The sequence below is a fragment of the Myripristis murdjan genome, chromosome 5 (genome assembly GCF_902150065.1).
Source record: "Myripristis murdjan chromosome 5, fMyrMur1.1, whole genome shotgun sequence".
NCBI classification, from domain to species: Eukaryota; Metazoa; Chordata; class Actinopteri; order Holocentriformes; family Holocentridae; genus Myripristis; species Myripristis murdjan.
In genome coordinates, this window is record NC_043984.1 from 11,888,507 (window position 1) to 11,912,270 (window position 23,764).

At 40.7% G+C, this 23,764-nt stretch overlaps 2 protein-coding genes across 16 annotated transcripts in view; both read left to right on the forward strand.

Annotated features, from left to right (window-relative positions):
- The window catches only part of r3hdm2 (R3H domain containing 2), a 69,645-nt gene extending 56,554 nt beyond the window's left edge, over positions 1-13,091 (forward strand). For 8 of the 15 annotated variants that reach the window (XM_030051259.1, XM_030051267.1, XM_030051263.1 and 5 more), the window contains 9 exons: positions 276-411; positions 2,021-2,178; positions 2,533-2,672; positions 3,539-3,639; positions 7,712-7,881; positions 8,361-8,505; positions 9,779-9,873; positions 11,121-11,205; positions 12,504-12,907. In XM_030051259.1, coding sequence (XP_029907119.1) covers positions 276-411; positions 2,021-2,178; positions 2,533-2,672; positions 3,539-3,639; positions 7,712-7,881; positions 8,361-8,505; positions 9,779-9,873; positions 11,121-11,205; positions 12,504-12,907 — 1,434 coding nt within the window. Of the gene's footprint in view, positions 1-275; positions 412-2,017; positions 2,179-2,532; positions 2,673-3,538; positions 3,640-7,711; positions 7,882-8,360; positions 8,506-9,778; positions 9,874-11,120; positions 11,206-12,503 lie in introns of all 15 variants that reach the window. The other 7 variants (XM_030051255.1, XM_030051256.1, XM_030051266.1 and 4 more) reach the window with 2 other exon arrangements.
- A 2,591-nt stretch (positions 13,092-15,682) lies between these two features.
- Positions 15,683-23,720, forward strand: LOC115359214 (SH3 and cysteine-rich domain-containing protein 3). Its single transcript, XM_030051566.1, has 12 exons — positions 15,683-15,699; positions 16,281-16,359; positions 17,775-17,931; positions 18,669-18,766; positions 18,877-18,958; positions 19,401-19,498; positions 20,103-20,169; positions 20,360-20,409; positions 20,798-20,901; positions 21,016-21,067; positions 21,833-21,970; positions 23,597-23,720. Exons 1-12 carry the CDS (start codon positions 15,683-15,685, stop codon positions 23,693-23,695), a joined length of 1,041 nt encoding a protein of 346 aa, XP_029907426.1. The 3' UTR covers positions 23,696-23,720.
- Positions 23,721-23,764: the final 44 nt, after the last annotated feature.

Below are 23,764 nucleotides of genomic sequence, written 5' to 3' on the forward strand. Positions count from 1 at the left end.
TGACTCGCATTCAGAACTTTGAACATTTTATGCAAACCTGTAACTGCAGTGTTCAACAACTATTTTGCTTAACAGAAGTAAATCCATATCACTGTGATTTTCCATGATGTCCAGATGGCTCGATACTTTACTTATCCTGAAATCCTTTGTCATTTACCAACAGCCATTCTTTTCTCCTCTTAATTGTCCAGTTTATTTCTATTTGATCAAAATGTCTTGTTTCCTGCAGTAACTCTGCACGGTCTCTCCCTCTTAATCTTATTTTTTCTCTCCAGATACAGGTGTCGTACTATCCTCCTGGTCAGTACCCCAGTTCGGGCCAGCAGTATCGTGTGCCCCAGCCCATGTCCCACCAGGTGTCTTACACTGCCCAGCGCACGCAACCCATGCCTCAGCCCACACAGCAGTCAGGTTAGTATTGAGGCACACTGTGCCCCGCTATAGTAGAAAGAAAAACAAAACAGTACTCAAGTCAGTGTGGGTTAGGGTTAGGGTTAGTCAATGACTGATGCTGATTCTGTGAGCAAAAATGACAAATACCAAAACATAAGGAAAGGATCGCTCAGATATATTTTCTTTCAAACCATGAGTTGAAATTTATTTCTCCAAAACAGCATAGCTGCGCTGAAAAATTGACGTTTCGACTGCAAGCCCTCTTCAGGGCATATGTGTCACTCACTTGTTTTAGGCGTCTATTTATAACCTCCAGCTGACAACATTTTTCATGATGAAGTGTACTGAAGAAGACAGTATCACAATTTTAGATAGGTGAATACGTATAGTCTGTACAGCTTATTCTTGTGCTTGAAAGTCACATCCACAACTATAAGCAAAAGAGGACAAAAACAGACATTCACATACAGCTAACGTGTGCAGAATTACACCACTAGTAGCATTTTTTTATTACATGTGCTCTTACAGTTTTTATAATTTACAACACAGTGTGTTTTAGAATTATGTTTTTGTGTACCAAGGAAAAGAAAAGGCTAAAACATACTATGTTTTTAAGTATACCAGGTGAAAGGTGGATTTTAAATAACCTTGGCCCAGCATTGTTCTGCCAAGTCAAATATACCTGGACCAAAATAGACAAAAATTACCTGGAAACCCCTGGCAGCGTTATCCTTCAGCCTCTTTTCATTAGGGACTTGTGAAGGTTGACTGTGCGTGTGTTTATACAGTAGCTGACAGACATTGTTTACTAACTGAATGGACTCTGGCTCATTGTGAAGGCCTGCCAAATCAGCATAGATTATGAACCACCTGGTGGTTACTGAGATCTCGTATCAGTCCATGGGTGTCACTTGTACCGAAACCTAAGCTTTGTGATGGTCATGTTTTATACAGGCAGGAAAACGGCAGTATGTGAACTAAGGCCCTTTTGGGTTGGACCAAAGTGACTGAAATGAATTTTTTTGGTTATATATAGCACTGGTGTGAAGTCCACTGAATCGCAATATTTTTATATTATGGAAGCATTGATTTTGTGCACCTACAAAATAATTAAAAATGCTGTTTGTTGTAAAAATGTAAAAAAAAAAAAAAAAAAGCTGTGATAAGATTTATTTTATATAAACTTAAAGAATTGCTCATACTTGCCAGTTATTACATTAGTGTTTTTCTTGGCAGGAGAAAAGCAAGCAGTATGAGCGAGTCCATTCATCTGTCACCTCAGTATTTTTAATTTTAGGTGATGAACAAGGACTACACATTGCATGTTATGTAACATTTACATATTTTCTTGGCGTGTTTCATAAAAAAAATAGTTTATGAAGTTTCATTCATTTTTAAATAAATACTGTTGTACAACATTGCCATTTTGAAAGCTTCTTGACTTTGAAAACTTGGAAAAATTCAGTGAACTTAACTTGTGTCCTATCCTTATCCTTTTTAGTTTTCCAGATGATACCCAGTCAGTATTTACACTACTAGCATTTAATTAGGATATAACAACTATGCAGTTAAACTGTGACTTCTCTGTCCCATCTGACCTGAATTGTTTTTTCGCTCATTCTAGCAGGTCTCCAGACCATGATGCCCAGCCAGCAGCCTAGCTACCAGGGCATGATGGGGGTGCAGCAGCCACAAAACCCTGGTCTGCTCAGTTCCCAGAGGGCAGGCATGGGAGGACAGATGCAGAGCATGATGGTCCAGTACCCACAGATGCCTTCATATCAGGTACAGGTGTTCAGTCAGTTATATATGTAGCAAATGGTAAATACAATAGCAGTTTTCTTTGACTCTTTGACCACACGCAAGTACATTTTCTCAGATTGATAAATGAGCTTAAAGGAGATATTCCCACTGAAAGCAGTTTCACACTCACTTCAGCTCATCCATTTCTCATGCTGGCATCATAATCAGTGATTGATTTACCATTGGGTTTTGTAGCTCAACAAACATTTCTCTGCTTTAACCTCCCCTGTTAGTCTTTGACTTGTAAGCCTCAGCAATAGGCAGTTATTATCACCTATTAATTTTAATTTATTATAAATAGGGTGTCATTTTTCTTTCCCCTTTCCCCTTGTCCAGGTGCCAGTGGGAAATGAGTCTCAGCAGGTGGTGCAGCAGCAGTACCAGCAGCAGGTGATGGTGCCAGTCAGCCAGTCTGTCCAGGGGCCCATGCCTGTCTATTACAGTGTCATCACCCCCACACAGCAGAACAGCACAAGGTATGTCACAAAGCACAGTTGTGGTAGTCCATATTGGAACTAAGTGCATCACTTGGGATGAGGTGTAGCACAGTTCATATCAGTTATTTGTTAAAGTGAAGCAAACTCTTATAAAGCTAGAAACAAGGGAACCATCGCCTAGTCTTTCATTCCATACCCATATCCCTGAATTGCTTAATCAATAAAAGACTAAAGTTAATGTAAAAAAAAAAAAACTTGTTAGAAATGTTTGTTAGAACTTTACTTTGATGTACGTTTTGTATTTTACCATTTCAGCCTCATTACTTGTAGAGCTGTACATTGGTATAACAGAAATTAGAGGGTCAGACAAACATTTGCCCTCCACTCATAATGACTGAATGACCCTAGAGCATAGCTATAGCATATTTAAATGGTACTCAAACTATACTATCATTAATGTGACATTTGACATATGAAGATGTTGCAACAGCTTAAACAGCAGTCACAGCTAATTAGTTATTGGAGTTTCACCACGTAGTGAGGAAGTTACTTTCGCTGTGTTAAATGCTCAGATTTCATTGTCTTTGCAATGAAATCAGAGCAGTCAATGTAGAGAAAACTGTTAACAATGTAATTTAACTTCAGCAGAGCATAGGTGTGTATTGATATGAAATGCTTATAGATTACTGCCAAATGATGAAACTCTATTTTTTGGGAGTGTTTTTCTCTTTTTTCATGTTGATGTGTTAATCTGTGTGATTCCTTGATATATCTCTGTATGAATCTAATTTCTCATTCTACCAGCAACATCACTTTCTCCATTTTCTGTGCATGTTTGTGCTTGCGTGTGCGTGTGCATGTGTGTGCGTGTGCTTCTCTGTTTCCTGTCTGTGTCTGTCTTCCAGTCCATCAGTAGGTTACCTGCAGCCCCCCAACACTGAGCAGTATCAGATCACTCAGTCCCCGTCCCCCTGCAACCCTCAGCAGTTGCAGCAGCAATATTCAGGTGAGACTTTGTGCTCAGAGGTGGCATATAACTTTACATTATATTACATCTTGTAGCATTTAATGCTTTTGTCCACAGCAACTTGTAGTAAGTACAGTTTGTCAACATCAAACCAACCGTATATCAGTCACACTTGTTTTTTGTTTTGTTTATCTATCTATCTATCTATCTATCTATCTCTCTATCTATCTCTCTATCTATCTCTCTATCTATCTATAGATAGAAATTATAGATAGAGAGATAGATAGAGATAGAGATAGATATATCTATTTCTATCTATATACACATATAGATAGATATAGGTATAGATGGGTTAGATAGAGATAGAGATATAGATATACACACACACACACATATGAGAATTTATGTTTGTGGGGAATAGGTTCTGATGTGATAGGGTAATGCAAGTGTGGTCCAAGTGTAAGCTGAAGAGTTGGGTCTTCAGTCTCCGGCAAAGGATGAGTAGTGATTCAGCCGCACTGACATATGGGGGAAGCTCATTCCACTTTTGAGATGCGAAGAATGCAAGAGTCGCAGCTGGTATCAGTGACCTCTGAGACCATGTGGCGACAGAGGGGTGAAATGACCTGCAAGGTTGGAAGACCAGAGTAAATGAGCTGAAGTTTGGAAGCTGACCAGAGGTTGTAGATATGGAAGGGCAATTTGATTCACTGCCCTGTAGGCGAATACCACTGTCCTAATTTTGATGCCAGTAGGGCTGGGCAGCCAGTGAATTGAGTGGCATAGTGGCAGTGCTGGCTCTCTCTGGGAACTTAGATGTAGAATTTCTCTTTTTAAAATAAATAAATAAAATCTATCTATCTATCTATCTATCTAGCTGTCCTTATCCTTATCCAGTTCTTACATCTATCCAGTACTTACATCTATCTATCTATCGATCGATCAGTTCTATCTATCTATAGATAGATAGAACTGCCTTGCAGATTTTGCATTTCACAGTCTTCCCATTAATATTTTGGGTAAAATGCTCCCCAACTGTGGAGCTCTGCTGCCAGCTCGCCATAGTCGCCGCAGACTCCGATGAACGCTACTGCAAACAAAGGCAAACAAAAACAAAGCTTTAAAAAAAAAAAAAAAAAAAAAAAACGATTACGTCGATTACTAAATAATTAGTCGCCAACTATTTTGAGTATGTGTGTATGTGTGTGTATATATATATATATATATATATATATATATATATATACACAGTACAGGCCAAAAGTTTGGACACACCTCATTCAATGCGTTTTCTTTATTTTCATGACTATTTACATTGTAGATTCTCACTGAAGGCATCAAAACTATGAATGAACACATGTGGAGTTATGTACTTAACAAAAAAAGGTGAAATAACTGAAAACATGTTTTATATTCTAGTTTCTTCAAAATAGCCACCCTTTGCTCTGATTACTGCTTTGCACACTCTTGGCATTCTCTCGATGAGCTTCAAGAGGTAGATATCTATCTATCTATCTATCTAGATATCTATATCTATATCTATATAGATATAGATATAGATAGATAGATAGATAGATAGATAGATAGATATAGATATCTGTAGGCATAACACATGAAACTCAATGCCAGTGTTTTTCATTTATTTGATTTCCAAAATGGGTGGCATTAGCCTTATGCTTGATTTGTAAAAAATAAAGCAAAATCCACCCCAGAAGTGACATTCTCAAAACATGTCTAAAAAACAAGGTATTCCTGCTTGTCTGAAATTAAACTCTTTCTTGCCCTCTTCATTGGGAATTCCTCTCCCTCTGCTAGCTCAGTTTGTTTCTCAAGGGCAGCAGCTGAATGAAAACTTATCAAAACTTATGATGAGACTGGAGGGATGTACATAAACTAGCACCAAACTATAAAATCCCAGCCTGTTATGCACCCGCAAACTGTACACTGACTAGTGGGCTTCCCACTCTTGCAAAAACCAGGTATAAGGTTTCCAGGGTAAAGGTTAGACAGAGGTACACCGAGTTCATATGTTGAACCTTAAAATTGATGCCCTTAGAAAAGGTAATGTTTAAAGAACCTAAACTTTGCAGAGGCCTTGATGTTGAACAAAATAGTTCTTTACCCTCTAACCTTTCATCATTGGTTTTGTTTTGTGCTGTGTGCTCAGGTGTGAATCATTAGTACACACTAGCGTGTTGCCAAAGGCAACTTGCCAAGTTTTCCATCTGACCTTTGGGATTCATTGGCTGACTTTTGTGCTGAGGGATATTTTGTAAAACAAGATGTCTAAGACTGTGACTGCCTTTTTATTGCTAACTTTATACTGTATTGACCCGAATAAAAGACAACCCTGATTTTAAGACGACCCCTCTTTTTCAAGACCCTTTTTTGGAAAAATACTTTTTATATGGACATTCTGCCAGGAGCGGACTTACCATTAGGCAAAACTAGGCGGTTGCCTAGGGCCCCAAGTTCCTGAGGGCCCCATAAAACTCCTCATACACTTATGGTTAATACAGTTATTACTTATTTGCGCACATTAATTATGTTTTTGATTAAAATACTTTCGCTAAAATGTCAGCAGAATGCTTATCGTATAATGTGTGTCTCGGGGGCCCTGTTTTGTGTGTTGTCCTCTCATCTCAGAGGGCCCCATGCCTGCCTTTGCCTTGGGCCCCAAATTTCTTAAATCCGCCACTGCATTCTGCAACACCAGCCCATGCTAGCTTTAAACTCAGTGCGGGCTATGTTGAGCTCTGTGGCAGCTTCAAGTGCTTTCTGCTGCATCACAGCCCTCGTAACGGGCAGTCCTTCACTACGTTTCTCATTCACAAAATCGCACACCCTCCTGTCAGTCTCGTTGAATCAACCAGTTTTTGGACCACGAAAAGCCCTTCTCTGGCTGTGGGCATTTTTTTTTTTTTTTTTAGCTCTTCTTTCTGAGACCGCCACCGTCTCACATTGCACTCATGGCCAGGGTTAAGGGATGTTTATTTACCTTGACAGTTTCGGAGGTAACTTCAGAAAGCGTCCAACTGGCTGCTACATTCAAGCGGGTGGCGGCGCACACCGGCCGGCCCACCTGATACCGGCTGGTGCCTCAGTCGGCACCGCGCCCACCCGGTCAGGTCTGCCGGATCTGACAGGTGTGCGGTGCACACAGACTGCCATATATACCTTTCATCATAAATCAACTTTTGTTTATACGCGGTTGCAGCAGCACCATGGACAGCGACACAGACAACATGGTTGATTATTGATTGCGCGATGCGGCCATTCGCCGGTAATCGCGCTGCGCATTAATCGATTTTGCGGAGGCAGGAGGAAAGTTGCATGATTTACGTTGTATCCACGTTCGCGCGCCGCGTGCGTGACCATGCATGTGCTCATGCATGAACGCCCGTACCGTGCTGGAGCACACCCCTTCCAACCGTGCCAGAGCGGGGGAAGTGTACTGTATTCAAGCACGGAACATATGCAAGTACAATACATGTGTATTTGCTTAGACCCCCAATATAAGACGAGGGCGTTTTTTCCGGGCATTTTCAATGGAAAAAATATCGTCTTATATTCAGATCAATACGGTATATTCATGATGATGATGATAATAATTATAATCTTAATCTGAATGTAATTTTAAGTTAATAAGTTATTCTTTTTATTATTCTTTTTATTGTTTATTTAAAAATGGTTGTCAGTATTTCCTGAAATGTAGTATTTGTTTTTTTCCAAGTTAAAATTTATTAACATTTATTAAGTTTTTTAAGTTAAGCTTATTAGTTTTATTAGCCTAAATTTATACCCAAATTTCCATTTTTGAAATTTCAATGTGAAGGAGTGACACAAAGTATACAGCCTAGATGGCACACAAACACACACATGTTTTGATGGGCAGTGTTCCTTGGACAGTACTGAGACAGAGCAGGAATCAAAAAATAACATCATCTGACTTCTTATGTACAATTATTCATATACAGTGCTTTGATATATGTGTTGATCTATGGAGACCCTTCAGTGTATTTTTCCTGGTTGCTATCAGAAGTTGATTATAAAGTCATGCATGATATAATGGCCCTTTAACTGTGTGTGTTTGTGTCCATGTGTGTTTCAGGAGTACCGCCCCCAGGAACTGGAGTGATGGTCATGCAGCTCAGTGTTCCTAATGGACCACAGCCTTCCCAGAATCCTCCTCTGGTCCAGTGGAACCCATGCAAATACTACAGCATAGAGCAGAGACCCAGCAAGCCAGGAGAGCTCTACAAACCTGACAACACTCCACAGGTACACACACACAAATGTCCCCTACATGAGTACATAATGGTTTCCTATTTAAAAAAAACAAAACAAAACAAAACGATTGGGTTAATACTGGCAGCAGTCCTTATCCAGTACTTACATTGCTGAAACATTAATTATTCTACTATAAGACACTTCCTACATTCCAAGCAGTACTGCAAATCACATGTATAACATAGGATTTTAAGTCTGTCTTATCTGAAGGCTTAGTTCTTTTTTTTTATCTAAAAGGCACAAACTCAGCAATGTAACGTAGAGTGAGATAATTCTGAATTAATGTACAGGTAGTGTAATATCTGTGGCATCGCTCATGTTTTGTTTACTGAGTGGAGTGCCTATGTGTTTATGTCTTTGAGTTTAAGTTGGGTGGTGTAGTGCCACGAGGGTGAGTATAATGTAATCAGTGGCACACAATCAGCTGTGTGATAATTTGTTTTCCTCTGCATGTCTCCTTTTGTGTCCAGGCCAGCACACAGCTGACCAGTCCTCTGGCTTCCCCCACCCAGTCTCCCACCCCGTCTCCCTCCGGCAGCGTCAACAGCGTCTGTCCAGGCCTTGGACCCTTACCCCTCATCTCCCAGTTTCCCCGGCCTGGAGGACCAACGCAAGGTACACTGGGACAGATGTTCAAAATTACAGCTTTATAACACAAATATGATGTATGCAGCATGCATATGTATGTATGTGTACTGTTAGCATGGGGGAAAAGTCAATAATGCATTTTGTCTGAAATTTTGTCTGCAAATTGTATAGACAAACGTCAGTTGTCAGCCTTTTATTATTATTTTTTAATGTATCTTATTATTTACATTATTATTTATGTAGGACATTCTCTGTATTTTATTTAGAATACATGTAATTTATTTTAATTTCAACTGAACAGAAATTTTCTTTTTTCAAAACGCCCAATTACTAAAGGCACTGCATAACTTTTATCTATCTATCTATCTATCTGTCTATCTGTCTCTGGCTGTCTGTCTATCTTTATTTTTAATGAGCAGTATTGTTTAAAAAACCTTGTGTGTGGTAGTACACAGAGTTCCTATGTGTTTGTTTAATGGCTCTTAAGTTTGACCAATATATAAGTTTGTGCATTCCTCACTGTGTTGGACTGCATACACTAGATTGCACTTCTTGTATTTGGGTGTGTGGTCACAGGTGTACACATACATGTTGCACATGCACACACCCACACACATTCGTAGTACACATAATATGGACGTTCTGAGCTGCACGTCTGCATTGACCGTTACCATTTAGTCCACAGCAGTTACAGCTGTGTGTTTTAACCCCTGCTCCAACTCTTGCTCTTTCACCCACTTCCACAGTGAACCTCTAAATCTCTAGATCTTGTCATGTTGCTGTTGGCCCCAAACCAAAGGACCTTAGTACACCTCACCTCAACAGATTCACATGATACATGCTTTACCCTGCCCTCTGGCCTGTATTCACACTCAGAGCCACATTACCTTAACAACCAAAAACACACACTTGTGAATGCATGAGAACACATACAAACACAAACTTGCGTCAGTCCACCAGCACTTAGCACTATAGTGACGCAAGTCCTCATAACACTGTCTTCACAAGACAAAAATTCTCAAATAGTGATCTAGATTCAAGCCCTTTGGCACAAATTTGAATAGCTTTGATTACTTTGCAGTTTTTTTTCTACATTGTTCTACAAGTTATACACTATTGGACATGAAAATAGAAGGGCCTTATTGTGAAACCTGTCATCACTTGTTTTTATCCTTCATGTTCCTTTAGGGTTAGATGGGTTAGTTTAGATTCATTTGTTCTCTGCTAGGACAGTATAATACCAAATTAAGTATTACAACATTCATGATTACAACTTTAACATGTGATTTATGTTGTTTAGGTGATGGGCGCTACTCTCTGCTGGGCCAGCCTCTCCAGTATAGCTTATGTCCTCCTCCCCTCATGCACGGCCAGTCCTCCTACAGCTCCCATCAGGTCAGTATTAGCTGGCATTTGTACTGGATTGTCTCCATACTCAGCCACTCTACACATATAGGTTGTGACATTGAAGGATTTGAACTTTTTAATTTTTGTTTTACTTATTTACTTAAATCTCCAGTTATTCAGAATTAGGTGACTGGCAGCATCAACTGACTTGATAAAGAATCTCAGGAAACATTGAGCACTAGCAGGTTCTAAAATGTTTTTAGTATCCAAAATCTCAATTGATGTTGTGCTTAATAAACCCAGAGAACAACTGTTCAAAATGTATTTGGTGTAATTTTGAATCAATACAAATTACAGTTTCTTGAAAATGAATATATTCCAGCCACCTGAGCCACTTCATTGGTGTGCTAGGAGAAGGAGACAGCATTTATGTAGGACTCAATACCCAAAAATGCAATATAATACCATGTTACCACTGGTCTCACTTTGATATTCATGAAGTATGTCTCAGTGTGTTCTTATCCATTTTTTTATCCATCCATTTTTATCATTTTCCCTCTCATATTGATCTATAGCAATGCTTTGAAACCGAGTACAAATGTTGGTACAAAACAGGTTAAGCTCATCAGATGTGGCTATATAGCTTATGGTAACTGGTGTGTTTATACTGTGTAAACACTGAAATATCAGTTTTCCTTCCTTTTTCTGATTTTTTTTTTTTTTTTTATTGTACATAAGCATTTTAAGAGACCAACTTTCAATGAATTAGGGTCAAAAATCCATCACAGATGTGAACAGTGTTTCTTTTTTTCCACCAGATGTAGAGGTAGACCAGTTAGCATTATGTTCTCCTAAAATAAATACATTTCCTCCACATTACCCAGATTTTTGTTTACATATAGAGCAGTAACTAAAAATTAAGCATGCCTCAGTTCTTAGCATTTATAAACATTAGCCTTTTCATCATTCTCACATATTTTGTGAGAACAATGCAACTATGCAACTTGATATGAATGGAAAACATATGAAAAGGTAAAAGTTGCTTTTTAAGTTAGGCAATCCAGCTTAAGGTCATACTATTCTGACTGGTACCGGATTACTATTCGCTCCTTTTCTGCTGCAGCCTCCCTCATGTCTCTTCTGCCCTCTACTGTATGTTACGCTTGTTTGTGCCTTGAGTTACCTCACAGTTCAGTCTAAGCTTCCTACTTACTGCGTACACCCCCATCTGCTGTCCTGATGTATTACTGCATGTTAATAATTAGCTGTGTAATCTCTGTGGTGTTTTATTAAAGGGCCAAGGAGTAATGAAACATGGAGCACGGGGGAAAAAACAAACCCTCAAATCTGCATCAACAGATCTCGGCACCACTGACATGGGTAAGATATAGATTTAACTTTACAGATCAGTAGACCATCGTCTACCATATGTTATATGATTGGGGTTTTCCTTTAATTATAAACTATAAACACTCCCATGAGTTTTTCTGTTTTTTAAAAAGCTCTCCATCAAAGCCACAATTCCTTGCTCTTAATTAACAACTGCACTGGCCCTTTCTTGGTGCTCAGGTAGAGGAGTGGAGTAAATGATTGTGAGGAAACTTTTAACTGGTAACACCAAAGTACTGGGATAGCACAGTGTTGTTGATTTTAGGAGATTGGCTGACCATATTTAATTCATTTAATTCATGACTTAGTGAAGTTCATGATTTAATTTATTGACTCAAACCACCAAACTGCTTTAATGTGGCATGTGAACATAGACCTGGCTCATGCTTGTTTGACTTCCACTGTTCCATCAGGTGTATGGGGGCACACTGTATGTTGTATAGAGGGCTTTTCAGAGAATAAAAAGGTTACCCATGAGTCGTGAAAAAGTTTGCAAAAGTCTTATAAATAATCCTGTGGTGGCAGTGCTTCAGTAAGACCAAGACCCGCCATGCCAAAAGTATTATCAAAACATTTGTGCTGTAACTGTGCAGTCAGAACTGAGAGTCAGGCGGCCAGCAGTGCTGTGCCACACACACATGGTTTTTCTCATTACTCTTCAAGATTGCTTCACTCAAGTCTCAAGTCAGTCAATCAGGCAAGTGTAATGGAGAGTGACACACCTGAGAGCAAAGTAACCTTGTGTTAATGTTTCTTAAACTCAACATGAGTAATAGATGTCCTGTGGTCAGTGGCAATGAGATCCAGCAGTTTATACCTGTAGAAGAGAGAGATGGGCTGAAATTGACAGAAGTGATCTCTCTGCCTCCACCAGTCTAGTACTGTGTTATTTCAGCCCTTCAGTTTAACTTCCCTATAGTCACAAATTAGCTAAGGTTCACTCAGAGATGTGACTAGTGAAGGCCTTTGACAACCAGCAAAATTTTAAGTTTTAAATTGAAGACTATATTTTAGGTCTCTAGGTTAATTTTCCTCATTAGACCTTCTTCTTCTAAATGGCATAAAACAAGACATCCTGTACTTAATCTTTCTGATTAACCTAAAGAGGTAAAGACCTGTTGAATATACCATAAATACATATCTAAACACAGTTAAGCTTTATGTAATAATTAATTTCAATTTGTTACTTTTGTAAATGTGCTTCTTTTCATCTCACAGTTCAGCTTAAGCTATGATGTCTGCTCACATTTTACCCGTGGCTCTGATTGCCCTGTTTCTTCTTTGCCCAGTGGTAAGTCGAGTACTCGAGGTAACAGACCTTCCGGAGGGGATTTCACGGCCCGAGGCTGAGAAGCTCTTCAACCAGCTGTCGCTGTGTGGTGCCAAGATCCAGTGGCTGAAGGACCCCCAGGGAGGCCGAGGAGGAGCAGGAGGCTGTGGCCCCTGCCCTGGTGCAGGGCCCGCTGGAATGGGAGCCGGTGCTGGGCCTGGGGCTGGCGTGGGGCCCGGGGTGGGGAAGGGCGACGGCCACGATCCGGCTCACCTCTACACAGTGGTGGCAGTGTTCCCCAGCACCATGGCTGCACAGAGTGCTTCCTTCAAACTCAACAACAGCGCGGCCAGCCTCTTCAAACTGAGGGCCGCCAAAAAGAACTATGACCTGCGTGTGCTAGAGAGGGCCAGTTCTCAGTGAAAAGAAAAGAAAGGGGGAGGAAAGAGAGAGGGGAACAAAGACGGAAAGAAAGAGACTCTTGGTCGGGTGGAAAAGGATGGAGGACTGAGGGGGACTGCTCTCAGTATAACATTTTTAAAAAAAAAAAAAAAAAAAGGAAACTTGGACGATGATCAAGATGTGTCAAATGTACAAAAGGGAAGAAGGTGTGAAATCCTGAGGTGGCTAGTATTTGTTTGCAAATATGATTCTTTTGTTTGTTTTTATTCTTTGTTTTTGTTTTGAATTTATATACCAGAAGAGCACACAAGACACGTGAGCATGTGTTTCACTGTTGCCGTGGAATGTGTGCTGCCATTATACAAAAATACACATGCAGTTCTCTCTCTCTCTCTCTCCCTCTCTCTCTCTCTCTCTCTCTCTCTCTCTCTCTCTCTCTCACTCACACACACTCACTTACACACACACACACACACAGATAATAAAACACATCAGGATATACACAAACACACAGTCACACAAACGCAGGCAACAGGGTCACGTAGCACATAACAAGAACACACTGGACAGTCAACCTCAGTCAAGCCTTCCCCTCCTCTTCCTCGTCCCTCCGTTCTCCAGCCTTCCTCCTTTTCCTTATTTTTTCTGTCTATGCTTTCTTTCCTCCCTTCCCCTCCCTTACACTCTTCCATTGCCCCGTCCTCTCCTAATCCCACATATTTATAAACTTTCATACGCACAGTTGCGCGCTCTCTGCCTTTTCCCCCCCATACCTCCTTCTCTTCCTCGCGACGTCTCATTCGGCCTCCCCTGCTCCTTCTTCCCTCTCCGTTCCTCTCATGTACTCTCTCACTGCTCTCTCATCTCTTGCTTTCTGTTTGCCTTACTGCTGTTGTGGGTTTCTGTATTGCGCTGTTTTTTCGCAGAAGAGTATTGTTCTTTCTTTTTGGGGTTCGATATATTTATATAAGTGATGTAAGGAATAAAAGAAATCTATATATTCAGTGATGATTTTTTTTCTTTTCCCCCAGTGAATAAGTTTAGGCCTTCCTTTATCCTTCCTTCCTCTTCCCCCTCCTTACTGCCCTCTACCTCTCTTCTTCTGTCCTCTCTTCTCTCCCACCATTGCCCCCGCCCCATTGTGTTTGCATTTTTTTCCTTTTTTTTTGACAGCTGTGCAGAACGTATCAGAAGACGTAGTTAAAATGCACAATGATTGCATATGTCTACTGTAAATTTTATTTAATGTTATTTTTTTGTTTGTTTTTAAAAATATAAAAGTCAAGAAAAAAAATCTATCAAAACATCCTTGGCGTTGTGTGGCTTGTTATTTGATTAAATCTGAAACACACACACACACATACACACACACACACACACACACACACAGGGGATAGGAAAATGTTGATGGTCAAATCCAACTTCACACCAGTGTTGCCTTAATCCAGCCGGCTGCATGTTTGTGGCACACAATAATCAGCAAACTTGTACAGGTTTTAATTTAAAATTTTCAGCCCACATCCCGTCTGAGTCAAGACTCATCCCTATTATTTTGAGGGGGTTAAGTCAAAATGTGCTTGGCTGTATGATTTGACAGTCATCACTCTAACTTAGTCGCAGAACAGAACTATCGCACAGCATTTACTGATACATGTGCAGCCCTAACCAATTCTAAGCTCAATTTTGGTATTTAGATAAGGCTAACTCATCAAGCTGTAATTTGGTTTAAATGAATTTTCCTGTTTCCTATACGTCCATTGCATCTGAGAGGAGATTTATCTGGTGTCCTGTGGTGGTTCATTTTGTAAAGCTATGAAACGGGCAATTGTCGAACGTGAAGTGTGTTAACATGATAAGTAACTTAAAACGCTCATTACTGCCTGAGGAACCTGAAGCAGGGTGCTCTAGTTTTTCTCACTCAGCAGGGGGGTTTGTCGGCTTTTAAAGTGCTCAGCTGTCCCGAACAGTCACATCGACCCTACACACACACACACACACACACATACAGAGTCAGGGCTGGGCCGGGCAGCTGGCATTACTCATCCCAATCTCCCACCTGTTGGAGCCTCATTTGGAAAGTTGACCACCTAAAGGACCAAACAAAGGGGCGGCAGAAGCGGCTGGAAAGAACCCCGTGCAGTTTCTTGTGGTAATAAGCTCCAGAGGACAACACTGAATGTGTGTGTGTGTGTGTGTGTGTGTGTGTGTGTGTGAGAACCCCAACTGTCAGCGAAGAGCTGCACGGTTAGTTGATGTTTGGCTTTCATGGGAGCTCATCACTTTTATCATTCTTTATGAATTACTAATACTCTGTGCACTAGTTTGGTGGTACCTGTAGATTATTGTTTTCTTGTGTGTGTACCGAGCATGCATTTTTTTTTTTTCTTTTCATATAGAGCAGCATGAGAGTAGAGGAGGGGGTGTTCTAATTGCCAGTCATAACCTCTGCCAGGTTGAAAGTTGCTTCTTCATAACAGTCTTCACTGTTCACTGTAGTTTGAGATTAACTATATTTTTGACTCACAAAACATGTACCTGCTGTAATATAAGTTTTTGTCACCGTGAGTAGATAAGTAATCATGTTTTCCTGCCAGCTTGTAGACGTATCTGACAGATCGAATGGAGCTGCTTGATTTATTGAAAGTGACAGGAGCTCACTTTGTGGGAATCCCAGTGCGGCATGCAGTGACAGCACTGAGACTGGTGTCATTTGTTTTGTTTTGTTTTGTTTACAGTGACGTCTACTGGTCTGAAGCCCCGCTACCTGGAGGACCTAAACTCTGACATCACAGCATTATGGCTCATTATGACTCGTGAGTTCAGTCTCTTAAATGAAGATGAGAATGGGACTTTTTTTTTTTTTAATTTGTTCATTCGTTTTATTCATTTATGCTTTTTTAGTTCTCTTTCCAAGTTATTTTACTAACTTGGAATGTCCACCTAAATGTATGAGTGAAACACTGATGTTCAAATTACCAACAATGGCTTTTCTGACTTTTTGATGGGCCTAGGTGGTAAAATTGCCCTCGTGGGAGGAGGAATTTCATTGGGTTAGGAGGCTGAAGAATCTCTTAAGACCATGTAATAAGAGAAGAATAAAGAATAGGCACTGGTGGAAATTAATTAACACACACACACACACACACACACACACACACACACACACACACACACACACATATATATATATATATATATATATATATATATATATATATGAACAAAAAACAAACAAATAAAAAGTTTAGATTTATGTTTTGTTGAGTTTTTACACCTAAGAGTCACCTATGAGTATAAACAGCAAGGAAAGCAGTGGTAGGCCCAGCCGAGCACAAGAAACCTTAGTCATAGTTTATTTTTTGCCTAAACAATTGTCCTTTGGCGCGGATGACAGGTTGGATGACAAGGACTCCGTGGATATTCATGACAACCCACCCCTGCCTGATAATGTGGTGAAAGAGGAGGACAACACGGTAAGGGATCTTGCATCCACCAGTGACAATGTGGCGCATACATCAAGGGGGGATTTATTGGCCAGAAAACCCCAGACAGCTGATGTACCAATGTCATGTAGCTCTGTAAAAATGTAAGGAATGCTTATTTCTCACTAAATCCCTCTCTCTAGATTAGTATTCCTACTTGGAAATAGTTAAGCATCATTTGTTATTGTGGTATCTTGATTTGTGAGGGATTGCTGCACGTCAGTGAGCATGAATGGGTTAAGTCTAAGCTGACAGCCGTATCTTGGCGTCGTAGCGGGTTTGCTTTGGAAGACTGGCAGCTAAACAAAGTTGCAGAGTGATGGTCGTGTAATGTGTGAACTGTCTCTGGTATTAGTCAGCTATTCTAGTGTAAATCCACAGCCTGCTTGCCACGGGACGCTTCTAATCCTGCCACTGATGGAGAGCCTGGAACCAATTCAGCCTGTCAAACCTATGTGTATGTGTGTGTATGTGTGCATGTACGCTATGACTTTGACTGGACTGCAGTATATTTAGGAGAAGCAATGTCAAAGTCTTTATTATGTGCACTCGGGGATTCTCTCAGTCCCTGTCGAACGCTATTTTAAGATCTAAGCCCATTCGATCCACTCTACCTGTGGTGTGTGTGTGTGTATGTGTGTGTGTGTGTAGCATGTATAGCCACTTTTCCATGACTGGTAAAGGCATGGAAATGTTCACAAGAAAAAAAAGGAAATTTCCATAAAGGCAAAGTCATGCAGGTCATTTGTTATGATGGAGTGTGTGTGTGGATCTGGCTGGTATGGATTCAGTTGATACCATGTTCACTGAAGCCCTCCGCACAGACCAGACAGCCAGACTCCATATGACTCAGACCCCGGGGTGATTCAGTATTAATAGAAACTTTCTCTTAGAAAATCTGGCATGCTGTGGGAGGTACAGTACTGGGATACTGGGATGGTTTCGGTTAAATGAAGAGCTGCTGTCAGTCAGTTTTTTCATTAACTTTAGTGGGTTGGTTGTTTGATTCCTAATATTAAAACCATGAAAGTAAAGAAAAAGATAGACTGTCAAAAGGATCAGTGATATCTTACAGTGTTGTTGGCGTTCTTCCACTACCACCCAGCTACAAAGAAGCTTTTAATAGACAGGATCCCTATAAACCTCTAAGACCAACTGTTTGAAGCTGAAGTGAACCCTGTTGTACAGTAAACCATGCACTGTTAAATGACATGTTTTATTGTGTTACATTTAGTGATGACCTCAGTACAGTCTAGATGTACTCCGATTATCTTAAAAGCATGTTTTGTGATTTGTGTTGGACCTACAATAAAACATGTCCACTGATAGGGAACACACGGGCCATTCTTATACTGGACGTTGATTATAAACATTAATTTTCTTCCCCGCTGTATATCACTGTCTAGGTCTATTTTGTGTATGAGGAGGAGGTAGAGGAGGAGGAGAAAGAGGAGCCCCCTCCTCCAGAACCAGTGAAACCGATCAACGACAAGCCTCACAAGTTCAAGGACCACTACTGCAAGAAACCCAAGTTTTGTGACGTCTGCGCTCGCATGATAGTCCGTAGGTTGTTTTTTTTCCCCCCTCGTTCTTTCCTGCATGACAGAAAGGTGCACTTCAGTCCATCATTATTTTTTCCCCCTTTTTTAAAATACTTTTTTATTGAGTTTAAACAGGGAGCAGCACTACATAGAGAACAGTGCACAAAATCCCCCACCCCAGACAGCTGTACAGCACATGCAACAAAACCACAGAGAAGTATTTGACTAAAATAAAAAAATAAAAACAAGTATGTTAACTAATCTTAGGAATTTAAATCAAATACTTGTTTTGTCCACTATATGTATATGTGAGTTTAGGGTCAATAATCTAGAAAAGGTGACCAAACATTCAGAAACAGCTCATCTTTGCCTTTTAAGACAGCCTGTAGTCTTTCATGGGGAAGGTGTTAAAAAAAATGTCTCAATTAAAAGGACCTTCTCAAGAAGTTGGTAGTATGATGCAGGGACATGGAAGTCCCAAGAGGAAAACACCAGGGTCTTTTTGGATTTTTATTTTAAATACCCCACTAAATACCTAGGAAATACATGCCCATGAATCAAGTCAATTTGCCCTCCCAGAAGCAATGGAAGTATGTCTCCCTTTCAGAATGGCACTTAATGCATCGAGGGGAAAGTGATCAATTTATTTTGTGCAAGGTAATGGGGGTGATTTGCAGCTTGAAGAACAATCTTGTATTGAGTCTCCCTCAGTTTCTAATGAGATGATTTCATTCTATATTTTGCTCATTTTCTCCTCAGTGAACAACAAGTTTGCCCTGCGATGTAAGAACTGCAAAACCAACATCCACCACCAGTGTCAGTCCTATGTGGAGTTCCAAAGGTGTTTTGGCAAAATTGTGAGCTTCCTCTCATATTCTATTGCGCTTGAGATTTAATTAAACACTACACTACAAAGCATATTTTTTTCCCTCTGAAATGTGCCCCCCTCCTCCTCTCTCTCCACCAGCCTCCAGGTTTCAGAAGGGCCTACAGCTCTCCTCTGTACAGCAGTCAGCAGAATGCCACAGTCTCACAGCTGCTGCCGTTTTGTGAGTCCAACTCCCACGCATCTTTCTGCTGCTCATGCCACATAAAAGAAATTTGATTCTAAAACCAAAACAGTCATTTATTCATATGATCTTAGACAGGGAATTATTCTTGGGCATGGATGGCTCTGTCTCCAACAAGTTTTCAAAACAAGCAACATGGTCTACTCTATTGGCAGTGTATGGGATGCACACTTTAATACGCTTTCTTCTTGGGCTGGACCTGAATTTGATGTAAGTCATACATGAGGAAAAACTCAACTTCCAAGTAAAACTGATGTATCTGACAGTCAATACAGCCATCCATGTTCACGTTCATGTAAAGCTGCCTGTTCAGTCATGAATACTGTATTTCTGCAGTTAGCATCAGTCGAATGTATTGATTGAAAATTGCCACTGCCTCAGTCTCACCTCTGGTTGTTTATCGATGACCTTTCACTGGCAGCACAGTCAAACCGCACCGATCCTGTGTTCGAGACGCTCCGCATCGGTGTGATCATGGCCAACAAGGAGCGCAAGAAAGGATCAGAAGACAAGAAAAATGTGAGTGTGAGCGAAATGGCAGGTGCCTGCTGTCCTTTCTGGTTCCAGGTGTGATGCTGCAGCTGATGTGGCCTTTTTCCCCATCAGAGCATCGCGGCTCTGGAGCAACCTGAGGCACCTGTAGGCCGCTGGATTATTTCTCTATAGAGTTACATTCATGTCTTGTCTGATGTCCTGGTCTTTAACTTCATTATATTGTTCTTATTGCCTTTTCTTCTTTTTGTCTTATGACACCGTATTCTTGTTTAAAATTATTTTACAGTGTGTAGCATCCAATAATGTGATAATGCCTGACAATGGAATAAAATTTGCACTTAATTTGATCGGAAATCTAACAAAACTAAATAATGTGTAACTAGACCGATAATGTAATAAAATGTCCTGACTGATATTGTAATAACATTTTTGCTCACAGTATAACACTTTAATATAATAAAGTGTGGGAATTTAATACATGTTTGATCAAGTTAAGTGCAAATGTTATTATAGTCAGGAAATTGTTACACTCTTGGGTGCTACATGGTGTTTTTTTTTTTCTTTTTCTTTATTGTTGTATTAAATGGCTTTGAATTGTTCATTAAATGCACATTCTTGAATGGTCCAGATGATGATGATGATGATGGAGGAAGATGAGTCCCAGCCCAAACAGGAGGAGGAAGGAAGTGAAGGAGGTGAGCTCAGATGTTAGGGACTTTGTGTCGGTGTGTTTGCAGAGCTGGCTTCATGACTAACAGTTTGTCAGCTCTTCTGAGCAGACAGATGACACAGGAGAGAGCTACTGAGCGGAGATATGAGAAGTGCAAATTCATGCCTTTTTTTTTTTTTTCTCTTTGTCACACTTGGTGTCGTGTTGTGTGCCAGCAAACACAGAGGGAGACAAGAAGGGAGACAAAGCTCCTGCAGATGACAAGGTCAGAAAATGGAAATGAAGATCGCCATGGTGATGATGATGATGATGATGATGATGATGATGATGACACTGACAGTGCTGGTAACAATAATGATGACAAAATGATGATAATGAAAATGCAAATTTTAAAAATTAGTTGGATTACAATCTGAGTTTTGACAACAATGATGTCAATGCCAGTGATGATGATGATGATGATGATGTCATGATGGTGATCGGAACACTAGTGTTGAATGTGAAGGACGATGATGGAAATCAAGAAAGTGTGAGGTAGAGGTCGTGATGATGATAGCTTTATTGAAGACGATGATGATGATGATGAAAGAAATGTCTCAGTCACAGTCTCACTGTGTGTGTGTGTGTGTGTGTGTATGTGTGTGTTTCTTCAGAGTAAGAAGCCTCAGCCAGGGAAGATCGGTGTGTTCAGTCAGTCTCACTACTACCTGGCTCTCTACCGCTTCAAGGCCATAGAGAAAGATGACTTGGACTTACAGTAAGCGCTGTCTCTGTTTGTTTGTTTGTTTCTTTCTTTCTTTCTTTCTGTCTTTCTTTCTCTCTGCATCTCAATATTCTCTGTCTCCTTGACCTTCTTCTGCTTGCTCCTAAGTGCTGGAGACCGCATCACAGTGATTGATGATTCCAATGAGGAGTGGTGGAGGGTGAGTCCTACTTCTGATTTCTTTTCAGGCAGCATATGCCTCTGTACTCATAACCTCCGCCAACACTATTGGACGGAGGTTATGTTTTCACCCCTAGTTGTCTGTTATGAACAGTTTTGGCTGAAATTTTGTGGACAGATAGTCCTTGCCCCATGAATCTGTTAATTAAAATTCGGCTTTGGTGAAAATCCAGATCTGTTTTTCCTGCCACTGATTATTGCTTTTTTCACTGTGGCTATCAAGCTGCATTCACATGCTGGTGGGAGGGTCTGACATCCAAGACTTCCATGTTGGCCACTAAACAGCATTACATCCTCATTTGTCATGAAATTCAGTCTGTAAGATGAAACAAGCCATTACAGAGGCAGCAGCTTTGTAAGGTGGAGGGTTGTTGGAGGTTTGTGCTCTAGACCGCGCCATCTGGTCCACAGTGAATCTTTTTAGCAGGATGGAGTCCCAGATCAAGAGAAGAGATCAGTCATTTGGTCCTGGACGGGTTACAGCTGGGTTCCTCTAAAAACTGCAGACAAATCTAGGATAACAGTATAATATTCCGAAATATATACTGATTTTTTTTTTTTTTTTGGCGATGGCTCAGTCTGCTACCCAGTTTAAATGTCACTGAGCACGACTGCATGTATTTTCAAGGGATAACTTTGCAGATTTCAATATTCAACTACTCAGTAAACACCAAGGGCTATCAATCAACTAAGACGTTTATGAGTCAAGGGCAACCTGAGCTGACACGTCACCGTGCTCCACCAGGGCAAGATTGGAGAGAGGACAGGCTTCCTCCCTGCCAACTACATCATCCGAGTGCGAGCAGGAGAGAGAGTCTACAAAGTGACGCGCTCCTTTGTTGGCAACAGAGAGATGGGCCAAATCACTCTCAAGAAAGACCAGGTTAGCCTGCATACAATGCACACTCTCTCTCTTACACACAGAAAAACAAACACACACACACTTTGGAAAACCAATGATCATTAAATTTATTCCCTGACCCCTCCAGGCTTAACCCTGATCTAATTTAAAGATAATTCTGACTGTACAGACCCCTCTATAGGCCCCTAAAGAAGCGAAGACTGGAAAATTCCCACTTTGGAGCATTATTTTTTAATTTTAAATTAATTAATTAATTAAAAATTTTTTACCACTGTGGGGAACTTTGGTCCTCCAACTGTAAGTACAGATACAAAAAATTGATATGCACAGCCACCTGCGATCTGTTGAGGATGTGTGATTATTCAAAAATTTGGGTTTTTTTTGGGTTGAAATTTTTGTTTAGGCTTTAGCTCAGTGGTGCCCAACACAGTCCTCAAGGCCCATGCACCTTCATGCACAACCTGTTCAGGTAGATCTGTTTCAACCAATCAGCATGAAAACCTTAATTTGATCAGGTGTGAAAGAGCAGAGCTGAAATATAAACCTGCGGGACAGGGGGCCCTTGAGGACTGGGTTGGGCACCACTGCTTTAGCTAGTTCCTCATGGCATGGCAACTCTGAAGAATGCATGTGCCAACATGTTGACCAAGTTGCTTTTTGTTTTCTTGTGGCTTTAGGAGACACTGATCCAGTAGAGTCATTCATTTTCACCAAATTAAACATTACACAGTCACAAGCAAGTGTGCTTATACAGGCAGTACACAAGCATCATGTTGACAAGCACACACAAATGTGGCAGTTATCATACTTGAGGGCATTCCACAGATTTATGGTCTCTCGCTGACCTCCAACCCCAGTGGTAACCCTCACAGCTTCATGCCTCTACCTAAACCTAAATAGAGCCCTCGCCTCAAATTAACCCCAACATGAACATCAACCTCTCGACATGAACCAAACTGCTTTCCGTTTGAAGACCAGCAAAAATATCTTCACAAATTATTTTCCGCTAACCTCAGTAATCTTGCAAGAACCTCTGGACTTTGCAAGCCAAGTTAAACCTGATACACTGACCACACACACACACACAAACACAGACACGCAACAGATACACAGTATACACTTGTAGCAAACAGACATGCACAGAGATAAGAAACGATTAGATATACTTTTTTTTGTCCAAAGGGAAATCATGCGTACAAACTACTTAATAATAAAATTACAAAACAGCAAAATCATTAGATAAAAAACAAAAAATACATGGTAAAAACAGGAAATAATAAGACATTGCATCTGAACACAATAAAAGCCCACGGTACAACAATAGTTGAAAGGAGTCAATTTAAATTACAGATGTGGAGGAAGTAAAATTACAAACACAAATATGCACACACACATCAAGAAATGCACAGACAAGTACTCACACATGCAAACACAGGTGTGCATATTTTCACACTCACACACTAACATAGTAGCAAGGATGGGTTGAATGCAGAGGACAAATATCCCCATGGGGCTCAATAGAGGATAACTTACCATACATACACTCATGTACAAATATTTGCAACCCAGACACACATGCATTTGCACGCACACATTCACCCCTAACTTCCCCCCGCCCCGGCCTGAGTGTGTCCTGCGTCTCCTCAGATCGTGGTGAAGAAGGGTGAGGAGGTGAACGGCTACCTGAAGGTCAGCACAGGACGGAAGCTCGGCTTCTTCCCCGCCAACCTGCTCCAGGAGATCTGAGGAGGAGCACCGACGCTGGCCAGCTGCCGCCTCGCCACCCACCTGGCACGCCTCTGATCTGCCCGTCAC

Bases quoted from the DNA above. Each gene is read 5' to 3' on its own strand.
- LOC115359214 (XM_030051566.1), top strand. The intron at 21,068-21,832 runs GTGAGTCCTACT...GTGCTCCACCAG, and splicing joins CCAATGAGGAGTGGTGGAGG to GGCAAGATTGGAGAGAGGAC. The intron at 21,971-23,596 runs GTTAGCCTGCAT...GCGTCTCCTCAG, and splicing joins TCACTCTCAAGAAAGACCAG to ATCGTGGTGAAGAAGGGTGA.